The 18,956-nt window shown below is 37.2% G+C and overlaps 2 protein-coding genes across 2 annotated transcripts; both read left to right on the forward strand.

Annotated features, from left to right (window-relative positions):
• Positions 1-1,390: 1,390 nt before the first annotated feature.
• On the forward strand, positions 1,391-15,480 carry LOC135156034 (putative DMBT1-like protein). The gene is made up of 3 exons (XM_064107039.1): positions 1,391-1,691; positions 11,228-11,557; positions 15,473-15,480. The coding sequence occupies exons 1-3, from the start codon at positions 1,502-1,504 to the stop codon at positions 15,478-15,480; spliced, it is 528 nt and encodes a 175-aa protein (XP_063963109.1). The 5' UTR covers positions 1,391-1,501.
• Positions 15,481-15,659: 179 nt separating this feature from the next.
• Positions 15,660-18,338, forward strand: LOC129271901 (deleted in malignant brain tumors 1 protein-like). The gene is made up of 4 exons (XM_064107040.1): positions 15,660-15,849; positions 16,084-16,413; positions 16,777-17,097; positions 18,013-18,338. The coding sequence occupies exons 1-4, from the start codon at positions 15,660-15,662 to the stop codon at positions 18,336-18,338; spliced, it is 1,167 nt and encodes a 388-aa protein (XP_063963110.1).
• Positions 18,339-18,956: the final 618 nt, after the last annotated feature.

Consider the following 18,956-nt stretch of genomic DNA (forward strand, 5'->3'; position numbering starts at 1 on the left):
TGAGAAGTTGCGACCGAGCGAGCGAACAAAAATTTTGGCACTTTTATAATGAAAATCTAATTTTGTGATACATTGGGATAACTCGTAAAATTTTTGTCCTTCATAAGCAGTAACATTTATAAATGGGAATATTCTTTTCTTGTTCCAAACGGGGCACTTGTCAACACATAAACTAGCCCTTCTCAGGTGAAAGGAGCACAGAGCACTTGAGTGAGGGGCACTTTTCCTAGGTAAAAAGGGTCACTGATACAAGAAAGGGCACCTATAAGAAGGCAAAAGGGCACTTGCTTACGGCATAAAACGGGTCCTCCTCAGGTGAAAGTGGCACAGAACACGTTTGTAAGGGGAGGTTTTATTGGGTAAAGAGGGGCAATAATTCGAGAAAGGCGATTACTTACTAGAAGGCAAGTGGGCACTTACACATAAAACAAGTCCTTCTCAGGTGAAAGGGGCACTGAACACGTTCATGAGGGGGCATTTTTTGTAGAAATTGGCACTGGTATACAAGAAATGGCAATTGGTAACACCTCAAACGGGTCCTCCTCAGGTGAACATGGTGAAAGGGGCACATTATACGTTCGCGAAGGGACATTTTTCTTCCATAAAAAGGGCACTTTTAAGGGCTTAAAAAAGTGGGAGGGGGGCACTGTGCCCCCGGCCCCGAGGATCACCGCCCCTGGCTGCAATGTTCCTTTTTCACTTTCAATTTTATTTGCACCACCCTCCCCTCCCTCCCCCTTCATTTGTCTCCCTTTTCTCATTACTATAATGTCATAATTACTTTTGTTTTTATTCTTTTTAAACTTATTATCAATATTGTTGTAGTTGTTGTAATTATTATTCAAATTACTTTCTCTCAATATTATAGTTTTATAGTTGCTTTTTCGCTTTACTTTTATATGTTGTAGATTGTTTCTTTAAGCTCGTCTTCAGTACGTCTCCATTATTGTATATAGTTTTGTTAATCAGGTATTGAAATTTAGTTATAGGCTTTCCTTTCTTAAAAGCTTTTTTTTTTGTCTTGGCAAGTCCCACTCCACTGTTTTGTTCCATATACTTTTTGTAGCCAAAATAAATGCACCTCACTTTAGTTCCTGTTTAATTTATATCTATATTTTCTTCATTTGATATCATTAAACTGTCTTTCTTACAATTTGTATACTGTCACTTTGATTGTATTTTGTTTATTTTGTTGAACGGAAAAGTATAAATCTAATCTAATTTTATCATATTGTGTTTTAATCTGATTGAAACACTAGCTTGCTTGTCCTTGTAAAGCTAAAAATAAACCCCGATAAAATCAGCAAACATGGGCTGTTTTTTCGTTTAGTACAACCAGTATGTTTTGTGTTTTCGCGCAGCAAATCCAGACCCATTACAAGTTCGCCTTGCTGGAGGATCAAACGAAGCTGAAGGCAGAGTAGAGGTACTACATGACGGATCTTGGGGTACTATATGTGATGAATGGTGGGATCTTAGAGACGCCAGGGTGGTTTGCAGGATGCTTGGATTTGATGGAGCCTTGGAGGCCCCGAGATCTGCGAGGTTTGGTCAAGGCTCCGGTCGCGTTCTGCTGAAGTATGTCAACTGTGAAGGAACAGAAGACAACCTAGCAGACTGTGCTCATGCAGGGATTGGACTATACTCATGTAGTCATGCAAGAGATGCAGGAACCATTTGTTATTCTGGAGGTAGGTTAGTGGTCGATTTCGTGAACGATTTAAGCCTCTGAATTTAATTTTAATTCCATTAAAATGATTCGTTTGCGATAGGCACACATAAAATGTTTCACATGAAAGACTGCAAAGTTGTTCAACCCTTTGCAGGTTTCATTTTTTCAATATGTTCATTTAACTTATATCTTAATTATTTTCCCACCAACATGAAGGAAAAGTCTTTGCAATACAAATACAATTGTAAATAATAATAGTAAGTTAGTTACATGTTAATTTAATTATATCCTGTTAAGAATAGTTATACTACAACTGCTGACTCAAGTGGGCCGGATATTAAAAAAGGAATTCCAGTATCGAATATTTTAAAGAATGAATTTGATAAGTGATATCCCCTCTGAATACTTTCTAAAAATCAGGTTGCGCTATATCAAAAAGATTGAAAATGTCAATAATATGTTTGTAGCATTAAAGCGATACCATTACTAAAAAAAGCATGAACGTAAATGCCAAAAAGAAATCGAATGCCGCAAATTTCATGAAAAAAATAATTTTGTTTCCTGAAAAAGTGCATAAAATCGAGGTTGATTGTCGATTTCGTTAACGATTTAAGCTTCAGAATACATTTTTAATTGCATTAAAATGATTCGTTTGCACAAATTAAATATTTTGACATGAAAGACGGCAATGTTGTTGAACCCTTTCCACGTTTCATTTTTCAATATGTTCATTTAATCTATATCTTAATTATTATCCAGTGGGTAATAATCTTAATCGCTGTATTGGCTCAGTTGGTAGAGCGTCCGTCTTACAACTGGGAGTTCGGGAGTTCAAACCCCGGCCCCGTCAGACAAAAATACGTAAATCTGCAGATAGGAGTTGCTGCTACATGTAACTTGTTATGAGTTCAACGTTTAAGGGATAGAGCCTCGTCGATCTTGCGCTGCACACGGCTCCCGGGTCAACGATCAATTCGGCAAAATGAACTTTCGGAATATTTCTCTTCTCAAATTTATATTTCGAGCAATGAAATATTGATTTTCTTTTTTTTTTCCATTTTGTTTTATTTCCCTTTCTGATATATTTACCACCATGGACCTACTCACATTGGTGTTTGTGTTTGGTATGTGCGTTTGATTGGATCTCTACTTCAATGCTCTATATTTTGTAGCATAATTTCCTTCATTTCTTTTATTCAGTTAAGCTATATTCATTTTTCCACCTTGCCGGTAAAATATATATTTTGATTATAGCTTTTCATTCACAAGCTAATCTGATTCCCAAACCATTCTACATACGATATTCCGGCAGTCAAGTATGACTAAAGCAACGCTTTTCTAAGGAATTCGCCCTCATAATTACGCGTTAGTATTAACCCTTCCGGTGCGGCAGGCCCATGTACATGTATGGCCCACTTGCATCCTACTCGCTCAGACGGCAAGCCCATATATGGCCCACAAAATGATTTTTTAAAGGTTAATATTTACCCATTATTTCGAACTGATTCGAGCTAGAAAAGTGCTGGAGTTCTTCTGCAGATGACCAAATAACACTATTTTGCAAAAAAAACCAACATGCTTCAGATTTGAAATTTCTGAGAGAAACGTCCTTTTTCAAAAATCGGTGACTAAGTTCTGAGTGTATTTTTCTCGTCGAAACTCGTCCATAGATATGCGCGTGTACGGGTAAAGAGCGGACGCACGTCCGAGTGCGCGTGCCCTGCACAAGCTAGTTTCCCATAATACTTTGCGAGTATCATGACAACACAACGCCAATATTTCGATAATCAACGATAATGTTATACCGAGGTTGTTTTACCTGACTGCTAAGAAAGCACGAATGCCTGTGAGCAAGCAACCAGGGGACCAACGGCTTAAGGTCCTCTCCGAGGGACCTGGTAATGAGGATAAATGCCTTTCCAAAGGGCACTAGCGCACCACTTGGGAATCGAACCCGGGTCACCGGAATCCGAAACCCCCACTCTACCGACTGAGCTATCGCGCCTCCCTAGATATCCCAACACTCCTTTCTTACGTTATTTTGTACCTTTTGTGCTATTCAGAATTCGTAGTTTTGTTTTTAGAGTACGATTGCACAGAAATTTAATTTTGTTTTGAATCCACAAGCGAAAGGAATTTTGATGTGAGAAATAGGAAAAAGGAATTCCCTTTCCCCTGAGTGGTGACAGAGTAATAAAGGGTTGGATGGGGGAGGGGCTTATGAGATAAGGAATATTGAGTGAGCGAGAGAGAAAACGTAAACAAAAATTATGATAAAGATGTTGGTGATTGAAAATTATTAGAAAGGGGATCGGAAAAAAGAGGATCAAAGAAAAGGGAAAGAGGTAGATTGAGGTGATCGAATAAGAAGGGTATAATTTACAAAGATATGGAGGCACAAGGTCACGGATGAGAACGAGAATAGAAGGGTGATCGAGAAAGAACAATATGAGGATCAGACAAAAATACGAAAATAAAGAAAGGAAAAAAAGGTAGGAAGAAGTGACTGAGGGATAGGGGATTACAGAATGGGGAAATAAAAAGAAGAGACGGAAAGAACTTGTAACATACAGATGAAAACGATAAAAAGGGTGGTCAAGTAGGAAACAAACAAGAGGGAAAAATGATGAAAAAAGAGAGGTAACAAAATTGATAAAGAAACATGAGGAGTAGACAGCAAGACACTGGAAATGGGGACAATATGCGAAGAGAAATAAAAAAAAAGAGAAAGAAAAATGGGTCGAAGAGTTAGGTGAAGGAAGAAAACGAGAGAAGGAAAAAGAGATAGAAAAGGGCAAGATCCAGGCCTTTTCGTAGGATGGGGGCACCCCGCTTACCGTACATGTTCAATGTTAGGATGTTCAGTGAAATCAAACCGAATTTATCACTATGAACAAAATAATTCATAATTATAAAACACAAACGTATCGTTGTGTCGGTGACGACCTCCTGACTAAGATTTGCATAATTATTAATGTTGTAAAAACAAAGCAATAAAATGTCATTACTTTCTTATTTACATCTGATTTTGATGAAATTTTAAACTTGTTTGATTTCCCTTTATCTATCTCTCGTTTCCACATTTCTGTTTGGGGATTTTAGGGAATGGTCGAGCGAGAGTTGGAACTTTCGCTGATACTTTATACTTTCCGTCTTTTGTTTTCATCCTAAAAATCAATACCGATTTATTGTGAATCTTGAGAGTGCCTTCCTAATTTGCTCCTCTCTTGTACTGTCGTTATAGCAACCAGGAACCTGCTTGTATAGTCTCCACAGGTGTTAACGTGTATAGGTTTATAGTTAAAGTTAAGCCCTTCCTTTTTTAGGAGCACAAACTAGATGACTGCATGTGATGATCATTTGGATGATGATGAAAGTTATACCAACGATTATCAAGTTCAAGTTCAAGTTTATTTCATTTCTCAACTGAATGATACGACATAAGAAATAATTACCCATATATAAAATGATAACCATACAAATCAATACAAATGAATATATATTGCAAGAAATATGACTATACAAGAAAAGTAAATAAATGTTTATGGTAGACACTAAATAACGTGATAATTATATTAACCATTAACAATATATGACCATGTTGATGTTGATGTGATAATTTATTCTAATGGCAGACCATAATAATTTCGATATAAAACATATATGTTCAAAACGAAGAAACAAGCGATAATGACACAGAATCATTACTTGCGTTATTGCTACAATTACCAGTATGAAAGCATAAAGTAATGACAAACTAAAGGAATAAGATAAAGGTTGAAATTAATGAAAATATATTTATATTCGGATGTATGTGTAAACTATGCAAAATTAATTAGCGTGTTCAGTTTTCTTTAGATTTTGTTTTAATGGGTAATTATGTGTCTAACCAACATTGGCCACTTCTTTTTGGGTTTTTTTTTTAATCAAGTGTGATGAAAATTTTGCACATTCTAAAGTAATTTCTGCTTATTAACCCGACTGGACAATATGCTTCCCGCATTGGGTAAAATACTGCCCCAAATTGGTTGGGCAAGTAATTACCTCGTAGTGGTAGAAAAAAAAAAAATATTTTTACAGTGTAAAAAAAAACACAGTTAGGGAATCATGAATCCGATGTATACACTTTGCGTCTGATAATAATAATAATAATCGCAATTTTATATACCACAAATTCGCAAAATTGCCTCTAGGCGGTTAAGAGAAAGGGAAATTAAGTATAAAGGAAATAGAAATAGAAATACTTTGCACAACAAAATGTATCAAAACTAATATTACAATTTACAACTTTCTCACCAGATCATGAATAAAGAAATACCATCAAACGGGCCAATAAACATATGATATGATCAATTTAAGATAAAAAAAGATGAGTTTTAAGCATAACTTTAAATGTATTAACACAGTTAGCATTGCGAATTTGTCGGGGGAAATTGTTCCAAAGAAATGAAGCTGCATAAGAGAAAGAACGCTGACCGTATTGTTTGTAAGGAGTATGAGATCGAGAAAGAAGAGATTGAGAAGCAGAACGTAGAACTCAAGCTGACTGATATTGAGGAAGGAGTTCAGAAAAGGATGAAGGAGCTAGACCATGATATGACTTGACAGCAAGAAGAAGAATTTTGTAGGTGATACGAGAAGTAATAGGAAGCCAGTGGAGTTTGCGAAGCACAGGAGTAATGTGGGAAGAACGAGGGACACAGAAAACAAGACGAGCCGCGGTGTTTTGGATGCGCTGGAGCTTTGAGGTCATTGTGGAAAGGCCAAAGAGAAGGGAATTACAATTATCTAAGCGAGATGTGACAAAATCATGAATAAGACGATGGGATGTATTCTGGTCAAGAAACGGATTTTACTTATTTTTCTTAAAGCTACAAAGGCAGACTTACATATAACATCAACATTTTGAGACATGGAAACAGCACCAAGATTCCCCACTATATTTGAAGGGTTAATTACAGACTGCCCGATCCTTACACTAATTTGCGGAACATCAAAACAATACTTAGAATGAAAGTGAACAAGTTCAGTCTTAGAATCATTTAAAGAAAGCTTATTCTGAAATGACCAAGTTCTAACGTCCTTCAAACAATCTTCCATATTTTGGATAGCACAAGAGCGATCCCTAGCACTAAGAGTGGTGTATAATTGGACATCATCAGCGTACATCATACATGAAATACCGTGTGCCCTTATGATATCCTGAAGGGGGATATAAACATTGTAAAAATCAACGGACCAGCCACAGAGCCCTGTGGAATTCGAGACCACAGGCTACGTCTGTCAGAATTCACAGATTTGACAGACACAGTCTGGAAACGATTAGATACATAAGATACATACCACTTTAAAGCAGTACCACCAAAGCCAAACTGTGAGGATAACCTTTATAAACAAATATCGATTGTTTCAAAAGCGGAAGAAAAGTATAAAACTACCATGGTTTCATGCTTCTTGTCAAGGCCACATAGGATATCATTTTGGACACGGACTAGGGCTGTCTAAGTGCTATGGAAAGCTCTGTATGCAGACTGAGCAGAATTAAACAAATTATTCTCATCAAGATATTTCGTAGTTTGACTGACTACCACTCTTTCAATGAGCTTAGATACAAAAGCCTAAAAACGGGACGATCATTACTCAAAATTTTTGGATTTAAATGTGGTTTCCTTAACAAGGGTCAAACTGAAGCTTCCTTAAAGTTATAAGGAAAAACACCTTTTGACAATGATTGGTTTATGATAACTGTCAACACAGGAAGAAGTTCTTCGATGTACAAAGTGAAAACAGAAGATGGCAATGGATCAAGATCACAGGATGTCTTAGAAGCGTTCTTAATTATTTTCAACACATTCAAAGGTGAAATAGTGTCAAACGAAGTAAAGTTAGAATGACAGGCCTCATGCAACCGAACAGAAAGTGGAGGTAGGGGTGTTGCATCAATTTTAGCTCTCAGCATTCTGATCTTTTGCTCAAAGAAATCTGCAAATCTGTCTCCAATTTCCTTAGGATTCTCATGCTGCGGTAGCTTTGGAGTCTGGTTACCATGACAAAGTTTTTCGACGACACTAAAAAGGCTGCGTTCATCACACCGGGAGATCTCATTAATTTGATAGTTTAATTTGGCATTTGACAAGCGGTCGCGATAAATGCTACACTGTTTTCGATAAATGACTTTGTCAACAGCCAGACCAGACTTTCGCCACTTCCGTTCAAATTGCCGTTTTTCTGCTTTTCTACACGAAGAGAATCTGAAAACCAAGGGGAGTGAGGACGAACAACACTTACTTACTCTATCTTTAGTGCATGATGATCCAGTATACTCCGGAGTACGCTGTTGTACCGGGCCACTGAGGAATCAAGATCACTAGTAGGAGAAACTGTATTAGAGCGCACAATGTCAGCTTTAAAATACGATAAATCCACGGAGCGTAACTTACGATAGCACATAAATTTCCTCATTGGGAGAGGGTGGGCAATATCGATGAGGCACTTCACAGCCGCGTGGTCAGAAGGAAGCTCCTCGATAGAGACTGAAGAAACAAAAAAAGTATCACTGTCAGTTATTAAAAGATCCAAAGTATGACCAGCAATGTGAGTAGAAGCATTAACATGTTGCATAAAACCAAGAGCAGTCGCCATATCACGGAAAATAATTGCTTCAGAATCTCCTGCCGAGTCCCAATGGACATTGAAATCTCCAGCCAGAAGAAATTTGCAAGGTTGTGACAAAATTGATTCAACAAAGCTACCAAAATCCTCCAGAAACATTGCTTTAGTAAGTATATTTTTCTTATTAGGAGGGGGGGGGGGGCATAAATGACTACTAAATGGAATGAAGTACTCATGGAACTAATGTTCATGTCCAAATGTTCAAAATATTTATAATTTTGACCAACATTGAGTTTCATCTTAACCCCAACACGAAGGAGAACACCAACACCACCAGCTCTTGAGTGACCGCATGGTAAGTGATGCAACGAATAATTAGGAAGTGTGTTCTTAATATCAGCTAGGGTGCGAGAATCACGATGATCACCAGTTAACCACGTTTCGGTCAAGACAAAGATATCCAATCGATGACTAATAACAAAATCACATAGAGCAGTAGACTTGTTTTTAGAGTTTATAAAATGTGCATTCCATGAAGCAAAACGAGGACGTTGATGATCAGGGATTCCAGACGGTGTCGAATTTGAAGGTATTTTTTTCTTCTCCTACAACCCCCTTTCCTGCCTCTATGAGCGATATTTCTCCTATAAGGTTTTCTATGGATTCCAATAAGGAGAAGGAGAGATATGATGAGATGAATAAGCGTGATCAGAATCATCCGGTCGAAGACGTAGAAGTTCACCTCTACTGTAAGAAGAAACGGGTGATACAGGATAGGTGGTTGCATTTGCAGGTCCTGGATTGGGGTTTATATCACCAAAAACCAAGATATCTACCTGAAAAGTTGATGATGAGTTAGAGTAGTATAGGATCCGTGAAGAGAAGTATTTCACATGATAAAGTTCACAGCCCATTCTATGTTTTCACTGCTATTGAAAGCACACGGAAGCAGAAAGAGGTAGATTAAAACCCCATTGTGGTATTGTTACTGCAGAGCCGTCCCAAATGGAGAGATTAATGACAAGAAGAATCAGCACGGTCACAGGTCCAACGAACATGAAAGGCATTGATGTCCATGTACATGTACTAAAGCCTTGGAGGATGTACTGAGTCCACTAACCAATTTAGCCAAAACATGAAAATATATTTCAAGTAAATGTCAAATTCGGCTACATGAAAGTATCCCCAAAAAGTCTTGTAGTTTCCATGCAGTACAATAAAGCTTCTGATAAACTTTCTAGAGCAAAAAAATATCAGAAATCACAAAATATAAAGAAAGATCAGAGAGCTAATACCTTGGTCACATTTCTTCTACGGCGGCCGTACGGCGAGTCGAAAACAGCCGTTTTAACATCTTTTTTTTAACCAGCTACATATAGCTACAAATGTGACCAAGGTATAAGAGAGTCGCTTGTTAGGCGCACACCTCTTAACATGACCTAATACACAGTTAAGGAATCATGAATCCGATGTATACACTTTGCGTCTGAGTGCTGCTAAAATCTATTTGGCGTGGTGTATTTCATTATTTTATTTTTTCACTGTTTGGGAAGATAATGAAGAAGTTCATGACAAGTTTGAGGCAAGGTAATAAGAATGCATAGATTACCAAGAACTATATAAACGAAAGATCTTGTGATTGACAAATCCATATAAGGAGATAATGAAATATGCTAAAGATTCCCTTTGCTAAATAAACTATTAGAAATCTCTCTCCGCTTAGCGAATTGAATGAAAAAAGGAAAAAGTGGTAAATGGTGTATTTTGAATTAATAAATCGATCAGAATTTTCTTTTTTTTGGTTTACTTGCAGTAATGCGAAATGAGAATATGTACCGTAATCGTATAATGCCTGGTACTACCGGGGGGGGGGGGGCTGATAGGACAAGACATGCACGTATCTCTCCTTGACGTAGAGTGAATAAAAATAAAATAGGTCTTTACAAAATTGAGAAAGAAAATGGAGTAAAGTTTCTAATTTTCATTTTTTTTCATAAGACGTCCTTGATAATCGCTTGTCAGAAAACGATGATTCATTAATATAAAAAGAAAAACGTGATCGATATGAATTCGATCATAAGGCCTAAAATTTGGTCTATAAATATAATGAATATAAAGTTGGCGTGAAAATATATAATTCTACACTGTCAATACAAAAAAAATAAAAAAACAAGCACGATATTTCACTAAATTTGACAAAATAATCCAAATGTCACCCAATTGCCTGGAAATCTTGTGATAAGGTAAATTAAAAAACACCTAAAACAAAATATTACCATAAAACAACTCAATGAATATTATAATTCAATTTAATTAATTTTAATTTAAAAATGACCAAAAATCATTCTTTAAAAACGCACTTTTAAAGTATGTTTGGTCTTTCAAAATATTTCGAAAACTCTTGGGAAAAAATGTCAATTTAAATTTTATGGATGAACAGTGTAAATTAGCAATAAAATTCGAAGTATGTCGGCGTCATCTTTCCGGCCTAATCCATGACTCAACAGAGCTGGTAGCCATATTGTGTGGCAACAAAGCTTGGTTTTCAAGCATGTTGCGTCAATTGAAAGATGAGATTCTACTCTAAGTATTATGTACAAAATTTTTAGTTTTGCTTACTTTGAAGAAAAATACAAGTGATTCAAAATAAAGCTACCAACAAATTTTGACAAAGTTGTCGTAACGCGAAAACGGCTTCGTCAGAGGTGAGTGAATTCGGAAATACGGCCCCGCACCCCGCGAAAACGGCTTCGTCAGAGGTGAGTGAATTCGGAAATACGGCCCCGCACCCTTAGGGTTAAGCATTAATTACACAAATAAATTCTACGTCTTGTATGAGTGATCTAATGTCCTTTCTTTACATGTGCTTTGGAGTAATATAAATTACAATCAGAAAATGTGGGCTTATTTTTAATACAAGCAGTTTCATATTTTCTCGCGCAGCAAACCCAAACCCATTCGAAGTTCGCCTTGACGGTGGTGCAATCGATGCTGAAGGCAGAGTAGAGGTCATGAATGGCGGATCCTGGGGTACTATCTGTGATTATTGGTGGGATCTTAGAGACGCCATGGTGGTTTGTAGAATGCTTGGATTTGATGGAGCTTTAGAGGCACCGAGATCTGCGAGGTTTGGCCAAGGTTCTGGTCGCGTTCTGCTGAAGTATGTCGACTGCAAAGGAACTGAAGACAACCTAGCAGACTGTGCTCATCCAGGGATTGGTCGTTACTCGTGTAGTCATGCAAATGATGCAGGGGCCGTTTGTTATTCTGGAGGTAAGTTAGTGGTCAATTTTGTGAACGATTTGAGCTTCTGAATACTTTTTAATTCAATTAAAAAGATTCGTTTGCGATAGGCTCAAATAAAATATTTCACAAGAAAGACTGGAGGTTGTTCAACCCTTTGAACGTTTCATTTTTTCAATATGTTCATTTAATTGATATCTTAATTATTTTCCCACCAACATGAAGGAAAAGTCTTTGCAATGCAAATACAATTGTAAATAAAAGTAGTAAGTGGGTTACATGTTCATTGAATTATATCCTGTTAAAAATAGTTTTACTGCAACTGCTGACTTAAATGGGCCGGATATTAAACAATGTATTCCAGTATCGAACATTTAGAATGAATTTGATAAGTGATATCCCCTCTGAATACGTTATAAAAATCAAGTTGCGCAATATCAAAAAACTTGAAATGTCAATAACATGTTTGTAGCATTAAGGCGATACCATTACTAATAAAAGCATGAGCGTTAATGCCAAAATAAATCGGATGCTGCAAATTTCATGAGAAAGATTATTTTGTTTTATGAACAACTGCATAAAATCGAGGTTGATGGTCGATTTCGTTAACGTTTAAAGCTTCAGAATACATTTTTAATTCCATAAAAATTATTCGTTTGCGAAAGGCACACATCAAATGTTTCACAAGAAAGACTGCGATGTTTTTCAACTCTTTCTACGTTTCAAATGTAATCTTAAACGTACCTCCATGCAAAATAAAGCTGTAAGGTTCTCATTATGTTCATCTAATCTATATATCTTAACTTTTATCCCGTTTGTAATCTTGATCGCTATGTTGACTAAGTTGGTAAAGCGTCTTACAACCGAGAGTTCGGGAGTTCAAACCCCGGTCCCGTCAGACAAAAATATGTAAAAGAGATGGGAGTTGCTGCTACCTTGTTAGGAGTTCAACATTTAAGGGATTTATTGTATTCTATTCATGGCCCAGGGTGCTGCGTGCGTTATTTTCTATAGCCAGCACCCCCTGGATTTATGGTAGATGTGGCAATATGAATTAAAGAAACCAAAATAAAACATATTTTGTAGTGAAACCCTGTTTTTGTTTTGCTTGTCAAATTTCAATGGACAAAAAATCAAAATTACCGTCATATTTTTGTATAACTTTTTTTTTGCTTGTCAAATTTACATCGGAACCCTCAGTTTAAACAAGTGGAGCATCTCTGACAGTCTCACCTGCATCACGCCATTCAATATAGCAGCAGTGCTAACTTTGAAAATTATATATTATAAACAAGTGGAATGCTTCTGGCAGTCTCGCCTGCTTTACGCAATTTCATATAGCAGCAGTGCTGCCTTTGAAATCAGATAGTGAATAATTATTCAAAGAAGAAAACACTAATATGATAATATTATATTATGTCCATTGACCCAAATGATCTTACACCATGATCATGTGACCTAAGACAAGTGCACAATGATCATTCATACTTGATTACCCTTATGTCGATGTTTCATTAGCTAGATCCATTAACTTTCTAAGTTATAATGCCAATTCAACACATATTCCCAACAAGGCTACAGTTCGTTGACCTAACCCTTAATAGACTGGGCTATTTCGACGCCTAAGAAGAATAGGGGGGGGGGCTGATTCAGCCTCCCCTTATGATCTCGGCCGTCGATCGCACGATCGGGACAAAAATTGGCACACGCGTCAATACCCATGGCATCATCTACAAAACTATAATATCAAATTCTGCGAAAAATCTCATTGCTCGTTAATTATGCTGATTTATGCGTAAAATTATAAGTTTGCTCTGATTAATAAAATAATGCCCCTAAAATGCTAATTTTTGTTTCACATACTCTAGATAGGCATCTGATCAAATTTATTTCTTTAAAATTTCAACATCATAATTATTTTCTTATGTATTCTATTGTTTTCTGAATTTCTTATGTATTTCTACATGTATGTTTTTCAACTTTTTGTTTTTTAAAGTTTTTTCAATGGAAATTGTCGGGGGCTTTATTTTGACCATTAACAAGATAAACTTAATTGATTTTAAGCAATAAAAGGAAAAATAATGATACATTTTAAAATATGGGCTAAAAACACTATTTGCATTGGATTTGTACACAAAGTTTCTGAGTAATTCTGGGTCTACATGTACTTATTGAAATGTTGCGTAATTTCGGAACCGCGTATCCGGGGGTCACAATTTTGGTCTCAAAAGTTATGCAAGACTTAACAGTAATAAGTCAGCGAGCGACGCGTTCAAAAATTTCGAGCGGCGGATTTATCACAAAAAATGTCAAAGGGGGCTGAATCAACCCCCTCCCCCGGCTTCTTAGGGTTAAATGACCTTTGACCCTGGTCATGTGACCTGAAACTCGCACAGGATGTTTAAGGATATATGGTTGCTCTCATGTTCACGTTTCATGAACTAGATCCATAGAATTTTAAAGTTATGATGACAATTCCTCAAGTACCCTTAACATGGCCAAAGTTCGTTGACCCTGACCTTTGACCTTAGTCATGTGACCTGAAACTTGGACATGATATTCAGGAATACATGGTTGCTCTTATGTCCAGATTTCATGAACTAGATTCATACATTTTTAAAGTTATGATGACAATTCCTCAAATAACCCCAACATGGCTAAAGTTCATTGACCTTTAAATGACCTTTGACCTTAATCATGTGACCTAAAACTCAGGCAAGATCTTCAATGATACACTATTATCCTTATGTCTAAGTTTTATGAACTAGGTCTATGTACTTTATAAGTTCTGATGACATTTCAAAAACTTAACCTTGGTTAAGATTTTAATGTTGACGACACCGCCGTCGCCTTCGGAAAAGCGGTGCATATAGTCTCGTTCTGCTATGCAGGCGAGACAAAAATTATTCACAATAAATGACATTTGACCCTAATCATACGATCTAAGACTTTTCAGTGATACATGTATATGATTACCCCTATATCCACATTTCATAAACGATATCTATAAACTTAGAAAGTTATGACAGCAATCTAACACATTACCTCAAAAATGGCCAAGGTTCAATGACCTTAAATGACTATTGACTTTGGTCATGTGACCTGAAACTCGCACAGAATGTTCAATGATACTTGATTACTCTTATGTCCAAGTTCTATGAACTAGACCAATACACTTACAGAAGTATGATGGTAATTTAACAAATACCCAGAACTGGGTCAAAGTTCATTGACCTTAAATGAACTTTGACCTTGACAATGTGACCTGAAACTCGCACAGGATGTTAGGTGATACTAGATTACTCTTATGTCCAAGGTTCATCAATCAGATCCAAAAGCGTTCAAACTTATGATGGTAATTCAACAGATTACCCCCAACATGGCCAAAGTTCATTGACCTCTGACCTTGGTTATGTGATCTGAAATTCGCACAGGATGTTCAGTGATAGTTGATTACTCTTATGGCCAATTTTTATGAACTAGACCAATAAGCTGTCGAAGTTATGATGGTAATTAAAAAATAACCCAACTTGGCCAAAGTTCATTGACCTTATATTACCTTTGACCTTATCGTATTAATCATGTGATATGAAACTCACACAGGATATTAACTTTCATGAATCAGACTCGTAAACTTTTAAAGTTATGATGGTAATTCAACAGGTACCTCAGACTTGGCCAGATTTCATTGACCCTAAATGACCTTCAATCTTGGTCATGTGACTTGAAACTCTGGCAGGATGTTCAGTAATACTTGATTAACCTAATGTTCAAGTTTCATGAACTAGGTCCATATATTTCTTTTTAAGTTATGATGACATTTCAAAAACCGTCGCCGTCGGAAAGGCGGTGCCTATAGTCTCACTCTGCTATGCAGGTGAGACAAAAACGTTCCCAGGGATCTGATTCTTTTTTTAACTGATTTTGCTGACATTTATCTTCTAGTGCGCTAGTCTATTCCTTTACATCTTATCAACCTAACAATTCATTAAACACCACAGAACCATTCCAAGTTCGCCTTACAAATGGAACAACAGGCTCAGAAGGCAGAGTTGAAGTTTCGTATAAGACATCGTGGGGAACTATATGTGATGATAATTGGGATCTCCGAGATGCAAGAGTCGTGTGTAACATGCTTGGATTTGATGGGGCTTTAGCCGCACCCGGTAGTGCTACCTTTGGGGCTGGAGGTGGACAAATCTTCTTTGATGACGTTGACTGCAAAGGGACGGAGGATACCCTTGCTGACTGCTTCCATCGAGGACTTGGGGTCAACAACTGCAACCATGGCAGTGATGCTGGTACTGTCTGCTTCAGAGGAGGTACGATTATACAAAGTACTATTCGGAAACATTCAGGACATGGAATGTTGGCTAAATGGTGACATCCGCAATACATTGTTAGTCCTGTATGTTACTCCAAAGCAAAATATTTAAATCAGTACAGCGAGAGAGAGGGGGGGGGCACACTCATGATTCTATGTTCTTTAGACGTGAACTCCTGCTATCAAATTCCAGAGCTGATAAAATATACATTTATTTTTCTTACACTTGCAGCGCCATTTCTAGTTCAGCTGGTAAATGGTTCTGACGACTTTGAAGGACGAGTAGAGGTCATGTATGATGGTTCCTGGGGAACCATCTGTGATGATGAGTGGGACCTGAGAGATGCTAGAGTCGTGTGTAAAATGTTAAAGTTTGATGGAGCGTTAGCCGCACCACGCTCTGCTACATTTGGTCAGGGTTCAGGAGACATACTTATTGATGATGTATCCTGTGAGAGTACACATGACAACCTGGCAGACTGTTATCATCGAGGAATTGGTGTTTCAAATTGTCAACACGAAGAAGATTCTGGAGCTATTTGTTTCACAGGAGGTATAAGCGGTCTTTACATTCTACCATCATATTCATATTCCATATCAAGATTTTTTGTCATAAAAAAATTTCAATAGGATTCGTTGCATCCATTTCTATACGAAAGTTTATAAAATTGTACACTACAACAATAAGTAAATCGCAAATGCAAAAATAGCCTTCCAATGAGTTGGTAACGCCAATGGAAGGTTAAACCGGGATGTTCAATATAGTTCACATGAAATGTATACCGGGATGTTCAATATAGTTCACATGAAATGTATATAATATTTAATAGATCCTTCTCAATTATTAGATCCTTCTCAATGATTTCGCTAATGTTAATACGCAATGACTATTTTAATTTGAGTGTTTCCCCCTCAAAATCCACAGAACCATTCACAGTTCGTCTCAGGAATGGATCAAATGCGTCGGAGGGGAGGGTAGAGATTATGTATGACGGATCCTGGGGAACCATTTGTGGCAGTAGTTGGGACCTCATCGACGCCAGAGTTGTATGCAGAATGCTGGGCTTTGATGAAGCTTCAGCAGCACCCGTTTCTGGAGAGTTTGGCCGAAGTGAAGGCGACATTTTCCTTTCTGATGTCCAGTGTGACGGCACAGAAAACAGTCTGGCAGATTGCAATCACGCAGGCATAGGGGTCAACAATTGCAACTACGCCATTGATTCGGGTGCTATCTGTTTCTCAGGAGGTACATTTCTCTCAAACATGTACATGTTATTGAAATCCTAATATGAAGGCAGGGTTTAATTCATGAAAATGGGCTTATGTTGGTATAATAAACTGCATTATATATATATGTATATATGTATATATATATATATATAATATTGACTGGCCCAGGGTTAAAAACCAAATATATTGCTCGCAATAGAATCATATTGGCTCGAGTCTTTAGACGAGGGCAATATGTTTATTTTTAGGGTAATATGTTTTATGTTCCCCGAAATAAAAGCCAGTCAATATTTTTATTATCCAAATAAGACATCTAGAGCATTTTTACTATATTTTACCTTTTAAGAATGGGAATCTATTTTGTCATGCTGAACAGACTGGGCCTGTGAACTTTACCATTGTGACGTAATTGAAATGTCGCGTCCCTGGCCTGGGGACGCAGTATCCAGCGTTGTCTCATCTTCATTAACATTATGACGTATAACACTGCGTGGTTCAACATGTTCAATAGGACGCCTGTAAGGACGCGTATAATAAACTGATGTAAGCTCTGCTTATTGCCCGCTACATTTCCACGTATTTTCTCATTGACTTCCCTCAGCGGGCAATAATTTGGGTCCATGGATAAACAATTGGAAACTTATTAACCACCATTTGATCACAGTCATAAGCAGGCAATCATGTATTAAAGTTGCCCTGCTCAGATGTCTGATATTGTTAATGATTACAAATATACACAAAACATGAAGAGGACAATGAAATGACCAGGACTTAATGAATCATAGGTTCATGCAATATTGTCATATATGCTTTGAATAGGAGTAATACATGGAGAAAGGGAATATTCTGTTGGAAAATAAAGAAGAGTGTTTTTCTTTCCCCTGCTTGTTTAAATACGTTATTATTTTGGTTTTCTACATCACTTTTATAGTACGTCTAGTTGGAGGAACTAATAACGCTGAAGGCAGAGTGGAGATTTTACACGATGGCTCCTGGGGAACTGTATGTGATGATTCTTGGGATCTCAAAGAAGCGGAGGTCGTTTGCAGAATGTTAGGATTTGTTGGGGCTTCGGAAGCTCCGGTTGGTGCTCACTTTGGTAAAGGATCTGGGGCCATCTTTCTCGATGAAGTGCAGTGCAATGGAACTGAAATCGATCTTGAACATTGTGATCATGACGGCATTGGTGTCCACAATTGTGCCCACAACGAAGATGCCAGTGTTATATGTATCCAACCAGGTATAGAATCATTGTGAATGGTATATTACAGCTGCGTATATTAAGCAGTTTTGTTTTCGGCAGAAATTTTTTTTTATAAAGTTTTCAAACGTTATCTCTTGGTATTAAAACAATGATTATTTCATTGTATTTTCCGGGGATAAGCGGTGAGTAGAGTACATGTTTATAAAAAAGGAAAGTTCTTTTAATAACCTTTGGTAAAATTTTCTTTCCACTATTATATCAATTCCAGATCTCACAACTAAGTTTGTAAGTGACGAATCCAGCATATTTACGACCAAGGAGTCCACTCAAACGACATCTCCGAACTTGTTTCAAGAAGACCTAAAAATAATCATTGTTTACGGGGTATGTATCATACTTTCGAGCGTCTTCGTAGTGGTAACACTAACATATTGTATACGGATGGTCAGGAAGAAAAGGGCGAGGAGCAACGAAGAAAATGAAATTTATATGGATTTCCAAGACATAGGATTAAATAAGGGCACGATCACACGCTCTACTTATCAGGAATTGAATTCTCCACCAAAACTTCCAGAGCGACCTCTAACGATGATTGGTAAAGGAAGTACGATGAGATCGTCTGGGCAGCGGTTTAATAACGACGATGAGCAGGTTCTGACACACCATGACAG

Source organism: Lytechinus pictus, chromosome 11, assembly GCF_037042905.1.
Source record: "Lytechinus pictus isolate F3 Inbred chromosome 11, Lp3.0, whole genome shotgun sequence".
NCBI lineage: Eukaryota > Metazoa > Echinodermata > Echinoidea > Temnopleuroida > Toxopneustidae > Lytechinus > Lytechinus pictus.

Excerpts from the sequence above, each read along its gene's own strand:
- LOC129271901 (XM_064107040.1), top strand. The coding sequence starts at position 15,660 with ATGCTTGGATTTGATGGGGCTTTAGCCGCACCCGGTAGTGCTACCTTT. Across the intron at positions 15,850-16,083 it reads TACTGTCTGCTTCAGAGGAG|CGCCATTTCTAGTTCAGCTG; the intron begins GTACGATTATAC and ends TTACACTTGCAG. Across the intron at positions 17,098-18,012 it reads TGCTATCTGTTTCTCAGGAG|TACGTCTAGTTGGAGGAACT; the intron begins GTACATTTCTCT and ends TCACTTTTATAG.
- LOC135156034 (XM_064107039.1), top strand. The coding sequence starts at position 1,502 with ATGCTTGGATTTGATGGAGCCTTGGAGGCCCCGAGATCTGCGAGGTTT. Across the intron at positions 1,692-11,227 it reads AACCATTTGTTATTCTGGAG|CAAACCCAAACCCATTCGAA; the intron begins GTAGGTTAGTGG and ends TTTCTCGCGCAG.